This window comes from Trichomycterus rosablanca, chromosome 7 (assembly GCF_030014385.1).
Source record: "Trichomycterus rosablanca isolate fTriRos1 chromosome 7, fTriRos1.hap1, whole genome shotgun sequence".
In the NCBI taxonomy this organism is placed as follows: Eukaryota; Metazoa; Chordata; class Actinopteri; order Siluriformes; family Trichomycteridae; genus Trichomycterus; species Trichomycterus rosablanca.
Window position 1 is genome coordinate 11311689 of NC_085994.1, and position 14432 is coordinate 11326120.

General features: G+C 36.2%; 2 protein-coding genes across 2 annotated transcripts; both read left to right on the plus strand.

Moving 5' to 3' along the window:
• Positions 1–2962: 2962 nt before the first annotated feature.
• On the plus strand, positions 2963–7293 carry LOC134317661 (glutathione S-transferase Mu 3-like). Its single transcript, XM_062998377.1, has 8 exons — positions 2963–3043; positions 4231–4306; positions 4406–4470; positions 4975–5056; positions 5142–5239; positions 5341–5436; positions 5564–5674; positions 6998–7293. Exons 1-8 carry the CDS (start codon positions 3008–3010, stop codon positions 7091–7093), a joined length of 660 nt encoding a protein of 219 aa, XP_062854447.1. The 5' UTR covers positions 2963–3007; the 3' UTR covers positions 7094–7293.
• A 752-nt stretch (positions 7294–8045) lies between these two features.
• On the plus strand, positions 8046–13469 carry LOC134317662 (glutathione S-transferase Mu 3-like). The gene is made up of 8 exons (XM_062998378.1): positions 8046–8139; positions 10141–10216; positions 10307–10371; positions 10951–11032; positions 11118–11215; positions 11317–11412; positions 11565–11675; positions 12976–13469. The coding sequence occupies exons 1-8, from the start codon at positions 8104–8106 to the stop codon at positions 13069–13071; spliced, it is 660 nt and encodes a 219-aa protein (XP_062854448.1). The 5' UTR covers positions 8046–8103; the 3' UTR covers positions 13072–13469.
• The last annotated feature ends 963 nt before the right edge of the window (positions 13470–14432 follow it).

Consider the following 14432-nt stretch of genomic DNA (forward strand, 5'->3'; position numbering starts at 1 on the left):
CACCACAGAAAAGTCTGTTTAACGTAATTGCCGGATGATTGCTAGGACCGCCTCATATTGCGCCTCCTATTTCATAGGCTATGCGAATAAACAATGTTAAATCGCTTAATACAAACCTTAAATTTCAAATTTCACAGCAAATTGCATATTTTACGAGAAACGGCTCATTTACAGATGACTGATGCATAGAGCTGTAATGGAGATCGCATTTCCGGACCTTATGATACACTAGCTGTTGAATGTGCACCGCATGTTTGAGTTCACATGTCTGGACAATTTTAAAAACCTTAGAGATTTTCTCTACGGATTTGCAGTTTGGGTTACATGTTTTTACATGTTTTAGTGTCGAGGTACAATTATTTATGTACATGGCCAGACAAAGTGGCTTTCCAGTTATTAATAGTTACCTAAAACAAGAAGAAAATCATTTAATTTTACATTTAAAATCTTATAAGAAATCTTTATTTATCTTCATCACTTAAAATGTTGCACTCGATTTCTTCTGGATTTTTTCTTCAGAATCAACTTCATAAAAAAATGATCATTTCAACTTTTGTTAATTTTTTATATTGTTGGTGCAAATTTATAATAAATAAATAATAAATAAAATTATTTAAGAAAAAAAGTCAGCTTCTAATTAACTGAATTTTAATTTGTCTGATGTATGGGAGTCTGAAAATACAGCATCCAGTTTTTGAAGCTAGTCTGTGCTAGACTAACAGAGATGGGCGTGTATATGTATGTTTAAGAGCTGCCTATAGAAGAGTACGAAGAGTATTGTTGATAATATCTACCTAAGCCATGCTGAATCATGCTGACTATATGGCACTCCTTATACTTGCAATACAGTGTGATTTTATTAGTTACAGACACCCTAACAATACATTGATTGCTGCATGTATCAGGGACATTCAACAGTTGGATTCACTTTACATCCTAGCTTTCACCCTTCTTCAGTGGTAGCTGTTATGTAATATTGAAGACAATGTTAGGGTGTAAAAACTGCTTATAGCTAGAATAAAAACTGGATTAAAATCTAGCAAATATGTTGGTTGGTTAATTTAACTAAATTTAGATTTTTTTTAGTTAGAATAAAAAGATGTTGGTCCTCATTAAATACAACATGTAATCTTTAAGGACAAACTGTAGACAAATACAAACTGATGTCTCTAATAAGGGAGGAGTACAGTATAGGAATAAAAGCTAAGCTGGGGTGATAAATGTTGTACTGTGATGTGTTATTTACACACAACCCAAAGAGGTGTTCAAGGTGTGTTGAAACCATGGTGAAAACAGAAATACACCTTGAACAAAGTGCCAATCCATTACATGACACATGACACCTTTCAATTTTATAATTTTTTGAATCTAGAAATAAACTAAAACTAACCAAAAAAATAATACAACTTGGACAGAAATCCAATCTATCTCAGGTCATCACTCACTCATCACACGTTTACTCACCTACTCACACCTAAAGCAATTTAAAGCACCTAGCCCAACTAGGTATGTTTTTAGAGGTGAGAGAAAATTAAAGTACCAGGAGTTCAGTTCAGTACAGTTTCAGAGAAACCCTTTGTAGGGGTTTGCAAGGAAATCTGAAAATACAGCCTTCAGTTTTTGAAGCTAGTCTGGGCTAAATGAACAAAGGTGGGTGTGTATTTGTATGTTTAGGAGCTGCCTATAGAGGACTACAGTACTGCTGCATCTACAAGTTGCAAAATCATGCCAATTAATCAACACCTTATACTTGCAATGCAATGTGATTTGATTAGTTACAGATACCACCTACATACATTAACTGATGCATGTATCAGAAACACTCGACATTTGGATTCACTTTGCATGTTAAAAATAAAACCCAAAGCAATATTTTGGTGGGATTGAAAGAAAACAGTTGCTGTAAAGCTTTTGCACAAGAGGATTGGGCAAAGATTCCACAAACATCACATGCTGGCCTGTCCAGTTTGAACGCTTGTGTGTCAGAAGTATGTCGCTGTAGCAGAGTAAATGCAGAATGGAAGGGGGCACTAAAGTGGTTGTTGATTTTCAAATGTGGAGTCTGAAAATCACTGCCATTTTATTGATGCAAAAAAGGCCTGAACGAGATATAAAATTCGTTCTAAAATAGGCCGAACGTAGCTAGTTAGCTAGAAGCTGCTTCTGTAATTAGTGAATTAATGAATTAATTAAGTGGGATTCATTTTAAATAATTAAGAAAATATATTTAAAAAATATTTAAGAAAAATAGTCAGCTTCTAGTACAGCTTCTATCTTTGTATGTGCATTTGAAAATGTTCGTGCAGTTTCAGAATCGGGAAAAGGCTTTTTTTTTTAACACTAAACACTAGAATAAAACTGGAATATGATCTAGTGAACATGGTGGTTGGTTTATTTAACCAAATTTAGAATTGAAGTAATGCATGAATTAAGTGGACTTCATTTTAAATAATTAAGAAAATATATTTTAAAAAATATTTAAGAAAAATAGTCAGCTTCTAGTATAGCTTCTATCTTTGTACGTGCATTTGAAAATGTTCGTGCAGTTTCAGAATCAGGAAAAGGCTTTTTTTAAACACCAAACACTATAATACAACTGGAATATGATCTAGTAAACATAGTGGGTGGTTTATTTAACCAAATTTATAATTGAAGTAATGCATGAATTAAGTGGGATTAATTTGAAATAATTAAGAAAATTTATCAAATACATTGGCTTCTTGTTCTCTTTTAGACGACTTGTAGTTATTTCTTAATTATATTCCACTTATAAAGACTTAAACAATCATGCACAGTCATTACACATGAAATAGTACTTTTCCAGCACAGTCATGCTACCATAGGCCAAATACTACATCGCGCCTACGTCATGCTGTTGCTGCAGAGGTTGGACTGTGATTGGCTGTTCGAAGTTACCTATATAAATATAGAACCTGAGTTGTAGCTGCATTAGGTCAGTCATCTCTCTTCTCCTGTGGTGTGTGCTCCAACATCTCAACTTCTCAACATGACGATGACACTGGCTTACTGGGATGTTCGCGGGGTAAGAACTCAGCACTGGTACATTACTTTTATTTAGAAGTATTCAGCACGAACTGGTCCTGACTAAACTGGAAACTTCGCTTGGCTGTATTATACGTTAGGACAGGGGTTTTCATCTTTCACCCATAGGATGCGTATTTGATTAGTCTGGCTGACCACACACACCACACACACACACACACACACACACACACACGTCTACTGTTATTCCAGCTCAGTGTGGAAATAGAAGCGTTGGCCAGCAAAACAGTACTAAATTCGAGGCATTGATTGGTGCATGTATCAGGGACATTCAACAGTTGGATTCACTTTGCATCCTAGCTTTCACCCTTCTCCAGTGGTAGCTGTTATGTTAGATTAAAATCTAGCAAATAAGGTGGTTGATTTATTTAACTTTATTTAATTTAGATTTATTTAGTTAGAATAGTTGGTCTTCACGGACCTCATTAAATACAACATGTAATCTTTAAGGACAGTCTGTGTTAACTGTGGTGTGTTTAGACAAATGATACATATGTTGTACTGTGATGTGGTATTTACATACAACCCAAAGATGTGTTCAAGGTGTGTTGAATCCATGGTGAAAACCAGCCCAGTTCTAGACTGCATGCTTGGGGTGGACAATGTACTGACATTAGGGGATTGCACCAACATGCATATTTAAATAATTTTTTATTTTATTTTATTTTTTTTACTGTGTAGGACTCAATTCTGTATTACAGGTATAACTAATCGTACATGTGACTGTGTACCTATTACAACATTAAATGCATTTTAATCAGTGTTCTGCTTCATGCACTTTTTAGAGGCTCCTTTGATGAACCTCACATTTAAGAAACAGCTTTAACTAAAAATTAATTTGATTGTTGTTGCTCCTTGTTTACTGCAAAAAGTTAGTTTATGCAATTTTATTCTTTATTGGCCGAGAACAAAGAAATACTATAAAACAAGAGGGACTGCCCTGGAGGGACAAATGCAAAATAAATTACCTCTGCTAGATGTAAACCTTTATTCTAACATTGTAGTTTCATTCATGACTTGATATGTGCATGCCTTTAACTTTTTTATTATTAAATGCCATGAAGTTGATCCTGGCTCCTTGTGACCATATGTATTTTATTTCTCTAGAACATCCTGTTTTCTGTTTGGGTCTTTAGACTTGGCCATTACATTTGTGCTCTGTTTCAGCTTGCTCAGCCCATGCGTCTGCTGTTGGAGTACACTGGCTCTAAGTATGAAGAGAAACGGTACTCCTGTGGTGAAGGTAACTGTTAACTCCTACCACTCAGCTATTTTTATCCTAAAATAGTAAATTTTGTAATAAATTAACATGTAATGTTTTGCTTCTTATTTCTGCTTGCAGCTCCCACTTTTGACAGGAGCAGCTGGATTAACGATAAAGCCAAACTCAATATGCACTTTAGTAATGTAAGAAGTTTAATGTTTAACTTTCTTTGTCTGGTGCATTTGAAGAGTGTGGTTTAATACAGACATTACCTTTGACATTTCTCCCTATAATATAAAAAAACACTGCATGGCTAAAGCATTGAGTTACTGCATCTAGTATAAGTCACAAAGCATCTAAGGCTGCATTTGCATGATGCCGGCAAAACCGCTGTACCACTATTTCCTGTGGAGTCAGGTGGTGCTGCTTACCTTGCAGCTGCGCTGACCAGAATCTGATTGACCAAGTTTGCCTGTTCTTTTCAAAGCTCCACCAATGAGACAAATTGTTTATATGAAAGTCAAAATCTAAGTGCAGACATGATGGGAAGAAAACTGATTCCCAGTACTTCACAGCAGCCTGAACTGTTGTATCCCACTTTAAATTAAAACCATAGCATTTTCATTGTTTTCTTGTGGGGGATAAGCATTGGGTAAAAGCTATTTTGTATTAGAAGATTTTATGGTTACCGCACTTTTTCTCCTCAGCTTCCATATCTTCAGGATGGAGACAGGCAAATAGTACAGAGCAATGCCATACTGAGATATATCGCCCGCAAGCACAACCTCTGTAAGGGTTTATATTTTATATACTTTTAAACTTTTGTGCAATTGAAACTTTTGTGAAATTCAATGCATTTTTATTGCAATGCCAGGTGGAGAGACTGAAGATGAGAAGATCAGAGTGGACATCATGGAAAATCAATCAATGGACTTCCGCAATGGTTTTGTCATGTTGTGCTATGGAGATTATGTACGTTTGGGCTTTCTTGTTATCCTTTACTATTTAACCTTTCTATCTGCATGAGTTGTGTAATTCATACATACTTCTTTTTAATGTGTTCACCTTTTCAGGACAACAAAAAGAAAGGTTACCTGGAGGCACTGCCAGGAGTTCTAAAGCAGTTCTCAGACTTCTTGGGGGAGAGAAAATGGTTTGCTGGTGACAAGGTAAACACAGTTATTAGAGGAAATCTAATGATACTGACTTCAAAGAAACTCTGATTAACTCTGACTTTTGTGAATGACCTATTTGCCAGCCTACACTGTAATTCAGTATTGCCTTCTTGTGCTGTAGATCACATTTCCGGACTTTGTGATGTATGAGCTGTTGGACCAGCACAGAATGTTTGAGCCCAAATGTCTGGATGACTTCAAGAACCTTAAATGTTTTCTGCACAGATTTGAGGTTTGTTTAATATTCTTTCTTATTAAAACAGGTTTGCTGTACAGGGGCCCTATTCAAGACCTTTTACAATTCATTCAGTTTTCTTCTCAGCCAAAGTGGCTCATTTCTTTCATGGGCTAAATAAACACAAACACACCAGCACATTATGAGTACTATCTTTCAGCTGCATGTTCTTTGGTGGATCGTGTTATTCATTAATTTTGCTAGCTGCATAATCATGGTCGAGGGGGGCTCTAGCTCCACCCTGAAACATTCCTGCACAAGGCAGGAATACACTTTGAATGGGTTGCCTCACATGGACACTAGCATTGCTTTGCAGTTCTCAATTTACCAGCTGCACCATTGTGCAGTCCAAAAGTTTTTTAACTAAATGAGCATGTGGCTGTATAGCTTACTTTCACTATTAAACATATCCCTGAGTTCTACTGTAGTTTTTCTACCATTTGATTTCACCAAATGTGTATGTGATCGCCGATCACGATCATTCAGGATTTTTTTCGACCACATTCCTTCCTCGAAGATGATGTTTCCCCACTGTCCTAATGCGTTGGACAGTTCTTAACCCGTTCTTAATAGTTTCAGCAATCTCCTTGTTTTCTCATGTTTGATGTTTTCTCTGCTTGATGCATGCCAATAATTTGACTCTTCCAAAACAGATTAACATCTTTTCCATGACCACAGGATGTCTTTCGACATGGTTGTTTAACAAATGAGAAGCTACTCACTGCATCAGTTAGGGTTAAATAACTTGTTGCCAACTGAAACATAATCACCCATGCAGTAATTATCCAATGGGAGGCGCTTACCTATTTGCTTAGTTAAATCCAGGTGGTGACCTTTTTTTGGCCAGGCAGTGTAATAATAATTAACCAAAATCAAATCAGTTAATCAAACTACATTAACTACAGATAATTGGAGCTGTGGAAAACTAATGCATGGCAGTAACACGTTCATATAAACAAGCATTTGAATTCACACTGTCACACATAAAAACATTAAGTTCTCCAGGCTGCACATCCAGCTGTGTTTGTTATACACACTGTCTTAAAAAGGATAAAGGATTAAATTAAAATATAAAACCTTTGCATTAAAATGACTTGAATGAAGTATCTCAATGCATTAAAATGTTAAATGATTCTGCCTCAAACAGCATGAATTTCTTGAACCAAAATGAACACTATTACATAGTTACAAGTTTCATCTGTATCCACCATTTAGGAACTATTGTTAGACATAAAACGGTTTGTAAATATAGCTCTTGATCTCTGAATACAAGAGAATGAAAGTAATTAATTACTAATTGTTTTGCTTTTATATCCTCAGAAACTTGAGAAGATCTCTGATTACATGAAATCAAGCAGATTCATGAAAACTCCTGTAAACAACAAGATGGCCAAGTGGGGAAACAAGAAGGAGTAAAGACAGAATCACTTTTTGTGATGGTACTTTAACAATGGTGCTCCAAATGATGTAAAACCTAATTATATCAAATTACATAACTTTTTAATATTCTTAAACTCATGTAAGCTAGTATGGCACTTTTTTTTTTATTTGTATTTCCCAAGTGCACTAATGTAAAGCACTAATATTTCATAAATAAACTTTTATTTGGATTCTAATTAACAGACATTTGTGTAAATAATTTTTTAAAGAAATTTTATACACAAAGGTTGTGGCCTTCATCCATTTTTCCATCTAATTAAGGGTGGCACATTCAGTTTAAAATGAAATATAAAAATCAACATTAAGTTTATTACAGGATGTATAGTTTTATTACTGCGATTACTGCGGCTCATATTGCTGATTACTTTGCATCAAACACTTTTGTGTATAGGGATGGTTATTTCAAATACAAATGACAAATGATCTTTATCTATAAAATAAGCTGCACCCTTGCTTAAGCAAAAATATTTAATAAAAATAGTCAACTTCTAGTACAGTTTCTATCTTTGTTCGCGCACTTGAAAATGTTCATGCAGTTTCAGAATCAGGAAAAGGCTTTTTTTTAAACACTAAACACTAGAATAAAACTGGAATACAATCTAGTAAACATGGTGGTTGGTTTATTTAACTACATTTAGAATGTAAGTAATGCATGAATTAAGTGGGATTAATCTGAAATAATTAAGAAAATATATCAAATACATTGGCTTCTTGTTCTTTTTTACATGACATGTAGTTATTTCTCATTTACATTCCATATTAAACACTTAAATGCATTGTCATTACACATTGCAATATTACTTTTCCAGCACAGTCATGCCAGTGTATGCCAAATACTACCAGCGCGGTTACGTCATGAAGTTGCTGCAGTAGCTGGACTGTGATTGGCTGTTTCAAAGTTACATAAATATATAACTTGCGGCCTGAATTGATACAGTCATCACTCTTCTCCTGTGGTGTGCGTTCCAACGATTCAACTGTTCAACATGACGATGACACTGGCTTACTGGGATATTCGCGGGGTAAGAATTCAGTACTGGTACATTATTTTTATGTAGAAGTACTGGGAACTTAGCTGCATTACTAATGTGCGTTAGAAAAGCGAGTCTAAAGCGAACAATGAAACACGACCACTGAGTGAAACTCCTGCAGACTGAAGAAGCTCGAGCTCTTGTGTAAAACTCGTTTAGCACGACGTGTTTATTCATGCTAGCGCGTAATAATTCCCCTCTAAACTTAACAGACATTGTGCATTTGTGCACCTTTTGGTTTTCTACAACAATAAACCTCTTTAGATTTTATTTTTATTGCAGTTTAGGTTTTTGGTTTTGAAAAATTAGGTCTTTTTATTTGCGCCTAGGCCTTACAGCTTTCTAAATAGCATTCTTGCCTGACACTACAGGTAGTTACAGGTTACACAATGTTATCAGTTCATGTTCAATGCCCAACACTCACAGGCAATTTTGTATCTCCAATTCCTCTAACTCTCACGTCTTTGGACTGTGGGTGGAAACCGGATCTCCCACACAGACACAGGGAAACCATTCAAACCCCACACAGAATAGACCCAGACCGCTCCACCTGGGAATCGATCCCAGGACCTTCTTGCTGTGAGGTGACAGTGCAAGCCACCACCCCACCCTAACCTGTAAAGCTGCATTTATCCCTCCCTAAAAATGGGCTTCAACTGCAGGTTCTGTTTGTCTTGTGTTTACATACACAGCCCTGACACTTAAAATTGTTTGTTTGTTGTGGGGCTGCACAATGGCTCAGTGGGTAGCACTGTCGCCTCATAGCAAGAAGGTCCTGGGTTTGATCCCCTCTCCCCAGGAGGGGCGGTCCGGGTCCTTTTTTGTGTGGGGTTTGCATGTTCTCCCCGTGTCTGCGTGGGTTTCCTGCGTGAGCTCCGGTTTCATCCCACAGTCCAAAGATATGCAGTCAGGTTAATTGGAGATACAAAATTGTCCATGACTGTGTTTGACATTAAACTTTGAACTGATGAGTCTTGTGTAAGGAGTAACTACCGCTTCTGCCATGAATGTGACCAAGGTGTGTGAAGCATGACATTAAAATCCTATTAAATAAATTGTTTGTTGTGACCCGTTTCCAATTGCTCAAGGGTACTTCTAAAAATAGATTTTACTGAAGCTGTCTGCATTCTCCATCACATGCTGAGAACAAATATGCCAGGGTAACTTGAGTTTAAGCAATAGCAGTAACCACAACAGGACAGTTGTAGCCTAGTGGTTAAGGTACTCGACTAGTAATTGAAAGTTTGCTGGTTCAAGCCCCACCACTTCCAGCTTGCCACTATTGGGCCCTTGAGCAAGGCCCTTAACTCTCTATTGCTTATACAATATACTGTCACAGTACTGTAAGTCGGTTTGGACAGAAGTGTCTGCTGAATGACTAGAATGTAAATGCAGGATGATTTTCAGTTAGTTTTGTTAATGTTTGTAATTTTTATTAAATTTTTTACGCCCACAGTATTCAATAAAATCTATTGCAATAAGCATTTATATATGGCAATTATATTGTCTGACTCCAGGAGCAATTCTGTTACAATTTCTATTGACCAGTTGATGGTTTGCACTGTTTCTCACTTCACCTGTACAACCCGCTCCGATAACGCTTGGTCCTTGGACAAGAAGGGGAACCAAAGTTAGCACCAGTACTTGGGTATAGTATGACCAACAATAGAAACAGCTGCTTAATGTGGGATCAAGGATTTAAATTTGCAAAGTTTGCTTACAACTGTCCTGGAGGGAAAATTAATTAAACTAGACTGTTCAAATAAATTTTTCTGTATAGCAGGGTTAAGGGTTTTGTTTTTGCATGACACCTTGTGACTATATGTATAGTATTTCTTCAGAACGTTCTGTTTTCTGTTTGGGTCTTTGGGCTCTTTAATGGCTCATTAATTAACTTATTCCTCTAATTGTATCTGTCCATCTTACTGAAGTGGAAATAATCAGTTTGGCCACAGACAAATGTTTAATACTAATGTTTGTGCTCTATTTTAGCTTGCTCAGCCCATACGTCTGCTGTTGGAGTACACTGGCACTAAGTATGAAGATAAACAGTACTCCTGTGGTGAAGGTAACTGTTAACTCCTATCACTCAGCTCTTTTTTGTGCTACAATAGTACATTTTGTAATAAATTAACATGTAATGCATTTCTACTTGCAGCTCCCACTTTTGACAAGAGCAGTTGGATTAACGATAAAGCCAAACTCAAAATGCACTTCTGTAATGTAAGAAGTTTAATGTTTAACTTTCTCTGTCTGATGCGTTAGTAGAGTGTGGTTTAATACAGACATTATCTTTGACATTTATCCCTATAATATAAAAACACTGCACAGCTAAAGCAATGAGTTACTGCATCTAGTTAAAGTCACAAAGCATCTAAGGCTGCATTTGCATGATGCCGGCAAAACCGCTTTTGTGTCGCCTGTTTACCTTGCCGCTGCGCTAGCCAGAATCTGATTGACCCAGTTTGCCACTCTTCTTTTCAAAGTGCCACCAATGAGACAAAGTCAAAAGCTGTCTCATCAAAGTGCAGACATAATGGGAATACTGATTCCCAGTATTTCACAGCAGTCTGAACTGTTGTATCCCACTTTAAATTAGAACCATAGCATTGTGAAAAAATACAGCATGTTTCAGCCAAATTTTATGAGAAATTTTAACGAAAATTAATTTTCATTGTTTTCTTTAATTTGGAGGATAGACATTGGGTCAAAACAGCTGGATTATTACTGTAGATGAGGGTAACACTTAGTTTAGCATTTTGTATTAGAAGATTTTATGGTTACTTCACTTTTTCTCCTCAGCTTCCATACCTTCAGGATGGAGACAGGCAAATAGTACAGAGCAATGCCATACTAAGATATATCGCCCGCAAGCACAACCTCTGTAAGGGTTTATATTTTATATACTTTTAAACTTTTGTGCAATTTAAACTTTTGTGAAATTCAATGCATTTTTATTGCAATGCCAGGTGGAGAGACTGAAGATGAGAAGATCAGAGTGGACATCATGGAAAATCAAGCAATGGATTTCCGCAATGGTTTTGTCATGTTGTGCTATGGAGATTATGTACGTTTGGGCTTTCTTGTTATCCTTTACCATTTAACCTTGCTATCTGCATGAGTTGTGTAATTCATACATACTTCTTTTTAATGTGTTCACCTTTTCAGGACAACAAAAAGAAAGGTTACCTGGAGGCACTGCCAGGAGTTCTAAAGCAGTTCTCAGACTTCTTGGGGGAGAGAAAATGGTTTGCTGGTGACAAGGTAAACACAGTTATTAGAGGAAATCTAATGATAAGGACTAATGTAAGCTCCATGCTGATTAGAGACTCTGGTCAACTCTGACTGTTGTAAATGACTTGTTCTCTAGCCTACCTATAGACCTTGTAATTCAGTATTGCCTTCTTGTGCTGTAGATCACATTTCCGGACTTTGTGATGTATGAGCTGTTGGACCAGCACAGAATGTTTGAGCCCAAATGTCTGGATGACTTCAAAAATCTTAAAGATTTCCTGAACAGATTTGAGGTTTGTTTAATATTCTTTCTTATTAAAACAGGTTTGCTGTACAGGGGCACTATTCAAGACCTTTTACAATTCATTCAGTTTTCTTCTCAGCCAAAGTGGCTGATTTCTATCTTTCAGATGCTACATAAAAGTTTGTTCTTTAGTAGATCATGTTATTCATTAATTGTTACTAGCTGCTTTATCATGGTCTAGCTGGCTCTAGCTCCTTCCTGAAACATTCATGCACAAGGTAGGAATGGACAGAGTGGACACTAGCATTGCTTTGAAGTGCTCGCTCTACCAGCTGCACCATTCATGCATGGCAAGCTTGTTCGAAGTCTAAACTGTTGGTGTAAATTCTAAATTAAAAGCTAGGTACATTACAACATGAGCACAACTATCATGTATATAATGACCAGACATGAAATGGAGATAAAACATGAAAAAGGCAATTCACCTTTTTCCTTTTCCATCAACTGGTTTATTGAGGTCAGGGTTGTGGCAAATCCAATTTCACCAGGATGCACTGGGAGCAAGACAGAAATCCGTGTTCAGTTGATAGCACAGCTGAGATTTGAACTTGGTGGTGGGCCAGCGTAATTGATTGCTAGGCCTCCCAAGCGCCTCAAGACACGATTGTTTCTTTAAAACAATAGTCCTTGTTCTTCTTGCATAAACACAAATCAAAAAATTGTATGCACATCTTAAATAGACATTAATATTGTTTTTGGATCTGTGCAATTGGAATGGCGTGTGTGTAAATTGAACAATTGTTTCAAAATTTTGAGAAATGCATAAATTGCTTCTAAACTCTAATTTTTATTGTGTACATTAATTGTGTAATTTTTTTGTCTAAAATAAACATTACGGTACAGTGATTAAGTGGGTAGCACTGTCGCCTCACAGCAAGAAGGTTCTGGGTTCGATCCCCAGGTGGGGCGGATCGGGTCCTTTCTGTGTGGAGTTTGCATGTTCTCCCCATGACTCCCCATTACTCCGGGTGCTCCGGTTTCCTCTCACAGTCCAAAGACATGCAAGTGAGGTGAATTGGAGATACAAAATTGTCCATGACCTTGTGTGAACTAATGACTCTTGTGTAATGAGAACTACTGTTCCTGTCATGAATGTAACCACAAGTGTAAAATATGATGTTAAAATCCTAATAAACAAACAAAATAAACATTTACATAGATGTTTCATCTGTATCCACCATTTAGGAACTATTGTTGAACTTGAAATGGTTTGTGAATATGGCTTTTGATCTCTAAATAAAAGAGAACGAAAGGAAGCTAAACTAATTGGTTTACTTTTATTTCCTCAGGCACTTGAGAAGATCTCTGCTTACATGAAATCAAGCAGATTTATGAAAACTCCTGTAAACAACAAGATGGCCAAGTGGGGAAACAAGAAGGAATAAAGACAGAATCACTTTTTGTGATGATACTTTAACAATGGTGCTTCAAATGATGTACAACCTAATTTAGCAAATATCATATTACATTACTTTTTAATATTCATAAACTCATGTCAACTAGTGCAACACAATCATTTCAGATACTGCTATTCCAAACATTTTCAAAATAATATGTGTACCTTGCACCAACAAGAATGTAAAGCACTTATGTTTGAACTAATTGTTTATAGGTAAGTACAAAATTGATTTAGATTTTGATTACACATTTGTGTAAAGATTTTGTAAAATAAATTGTATTCGCAGTCAAAAGCTGTGGCCTTCATCCAGTTTTCCATATAATAAACATTCATGGAACATTAAGTTTACAATGAAATATGAAAATAAACATTACGTTTATTGCAGGGTTTGGTTTTATTTCATTTGCCCATTTCAAAAATATCTTGACAAATGAGAAACAAAAATGTCCTGTGACTTGTTAAAAATAAATAAAAAATATTATAAAGTTTAAAAGAGGAATCTAACCACCAGATGCGATAGCTGGATGATTGGATGAATGTAAATATTGTTAAATGTTGTATCAGTTGCAATTCTAGGGGAACTCCCTTTGAGGTATAAAGTAAATTGTAGGGCAGTTGTAGTCTAGTGCCACAAATGTAATGTAAATGTAAGTAAATTGGCTGCAGCAGAAAGTACAGATGACTTGAAGGTAAAAAGTCCAGTGGCTAGACATGGGGTGAAGGCATCGTTTAGCTTCTTCTAAGCATCTAAGTCTATACAAACCATATTTCTTTTTTTATTCCTTAGGAGTTTAACTTTTGTCCTCTGTACACCAAGTTGTGCATCTCTACACATCAGCCTTTGTTTTTCGAAAGTTTATGTAAGTGGTGTATGTAAGTTAAATGTAACATGAATTTGCTTCAAAGACACAAGCAGTGTGTATTCAATAGTAATTATACATTTTTCCAGTGCATCTATCCACCTAAAATTCACATCATGTTACTTATTAATAATTACTGTTGTAATCATAAAGATCACAAACAAAAAAATTATTTACAAATGAATAATACTAGTACTAAATAATTTGATGGCGCATCTGTCCAAGGACAACATGAAGCTTTGTGAACTTTCCACCTGCAGATTAGAAAACCAATTGTACTAACAGGAATTTTACTCTGGTTTCTTCTAATGAGCCAAAACATTACAGCAACCCCCAAAAATGTTCATGTCAGGAATGTTTAAAGGCCAGTAATGTAGTTAATGTAGCGTTAAAATTGTAATGGCTAGATGACAATGTTAAAGTCAGTTTGTCAAACAGTAAGGGGTGCTTTCAGGCAGCTGTGGTGACTACCCATTGACAGCTGTCC

What these genes read in the sequence shown, in the direction of transcription:
- LOC134317661 (XM_062998377.1), top strand. Translation starts at nt 3,008, where the DNA reads ATGACGATGACACTGGCTTACTGGGATGTTCGCGGG. An exon ending in CTTACTGGGATGTTCGCGGG is followed by an intron (nt 3,044 to 4,230) that starts GTAAGAACTCAG and finishes GCTCTGTTTCAG; the next exon opens with CTTGCTCAGCCCATGCGTCT. An exon ending in TCAATATGCACTTTAGTAAT is followed by an intron (nt 4,471 to 4,974) that starts GTAAGAAGTTTA and finishes TTTTCTCCTCAG; the next exon opens with CTTCCATATCTTCAGGATGG.
- LOC134317662 (XM_062998378.1), top strand. Translation starts at nt 8,104, where the DNA reads ATGACGATGACACTGGCTTACTGGGATATTCGCGGG. An exon ending in CTTACTGGGATATTCGCGGG is followed by an intron (nt 8,140 to 10,140) that starts GTAAGAATTCAG and finishes GCTCTATTTTAG; the next exon opens with CTTGCTCAGCCCATACGTCT. An exon ending in TGTTGTGCTATGGAGATTAT is followed by an intron (nt 11,216 to 11,316) that starts GTACGTTTGGGC and finishes TCACCTTTTCAG; the next exon opens with GACAACAAAAAGAAAGGTTA.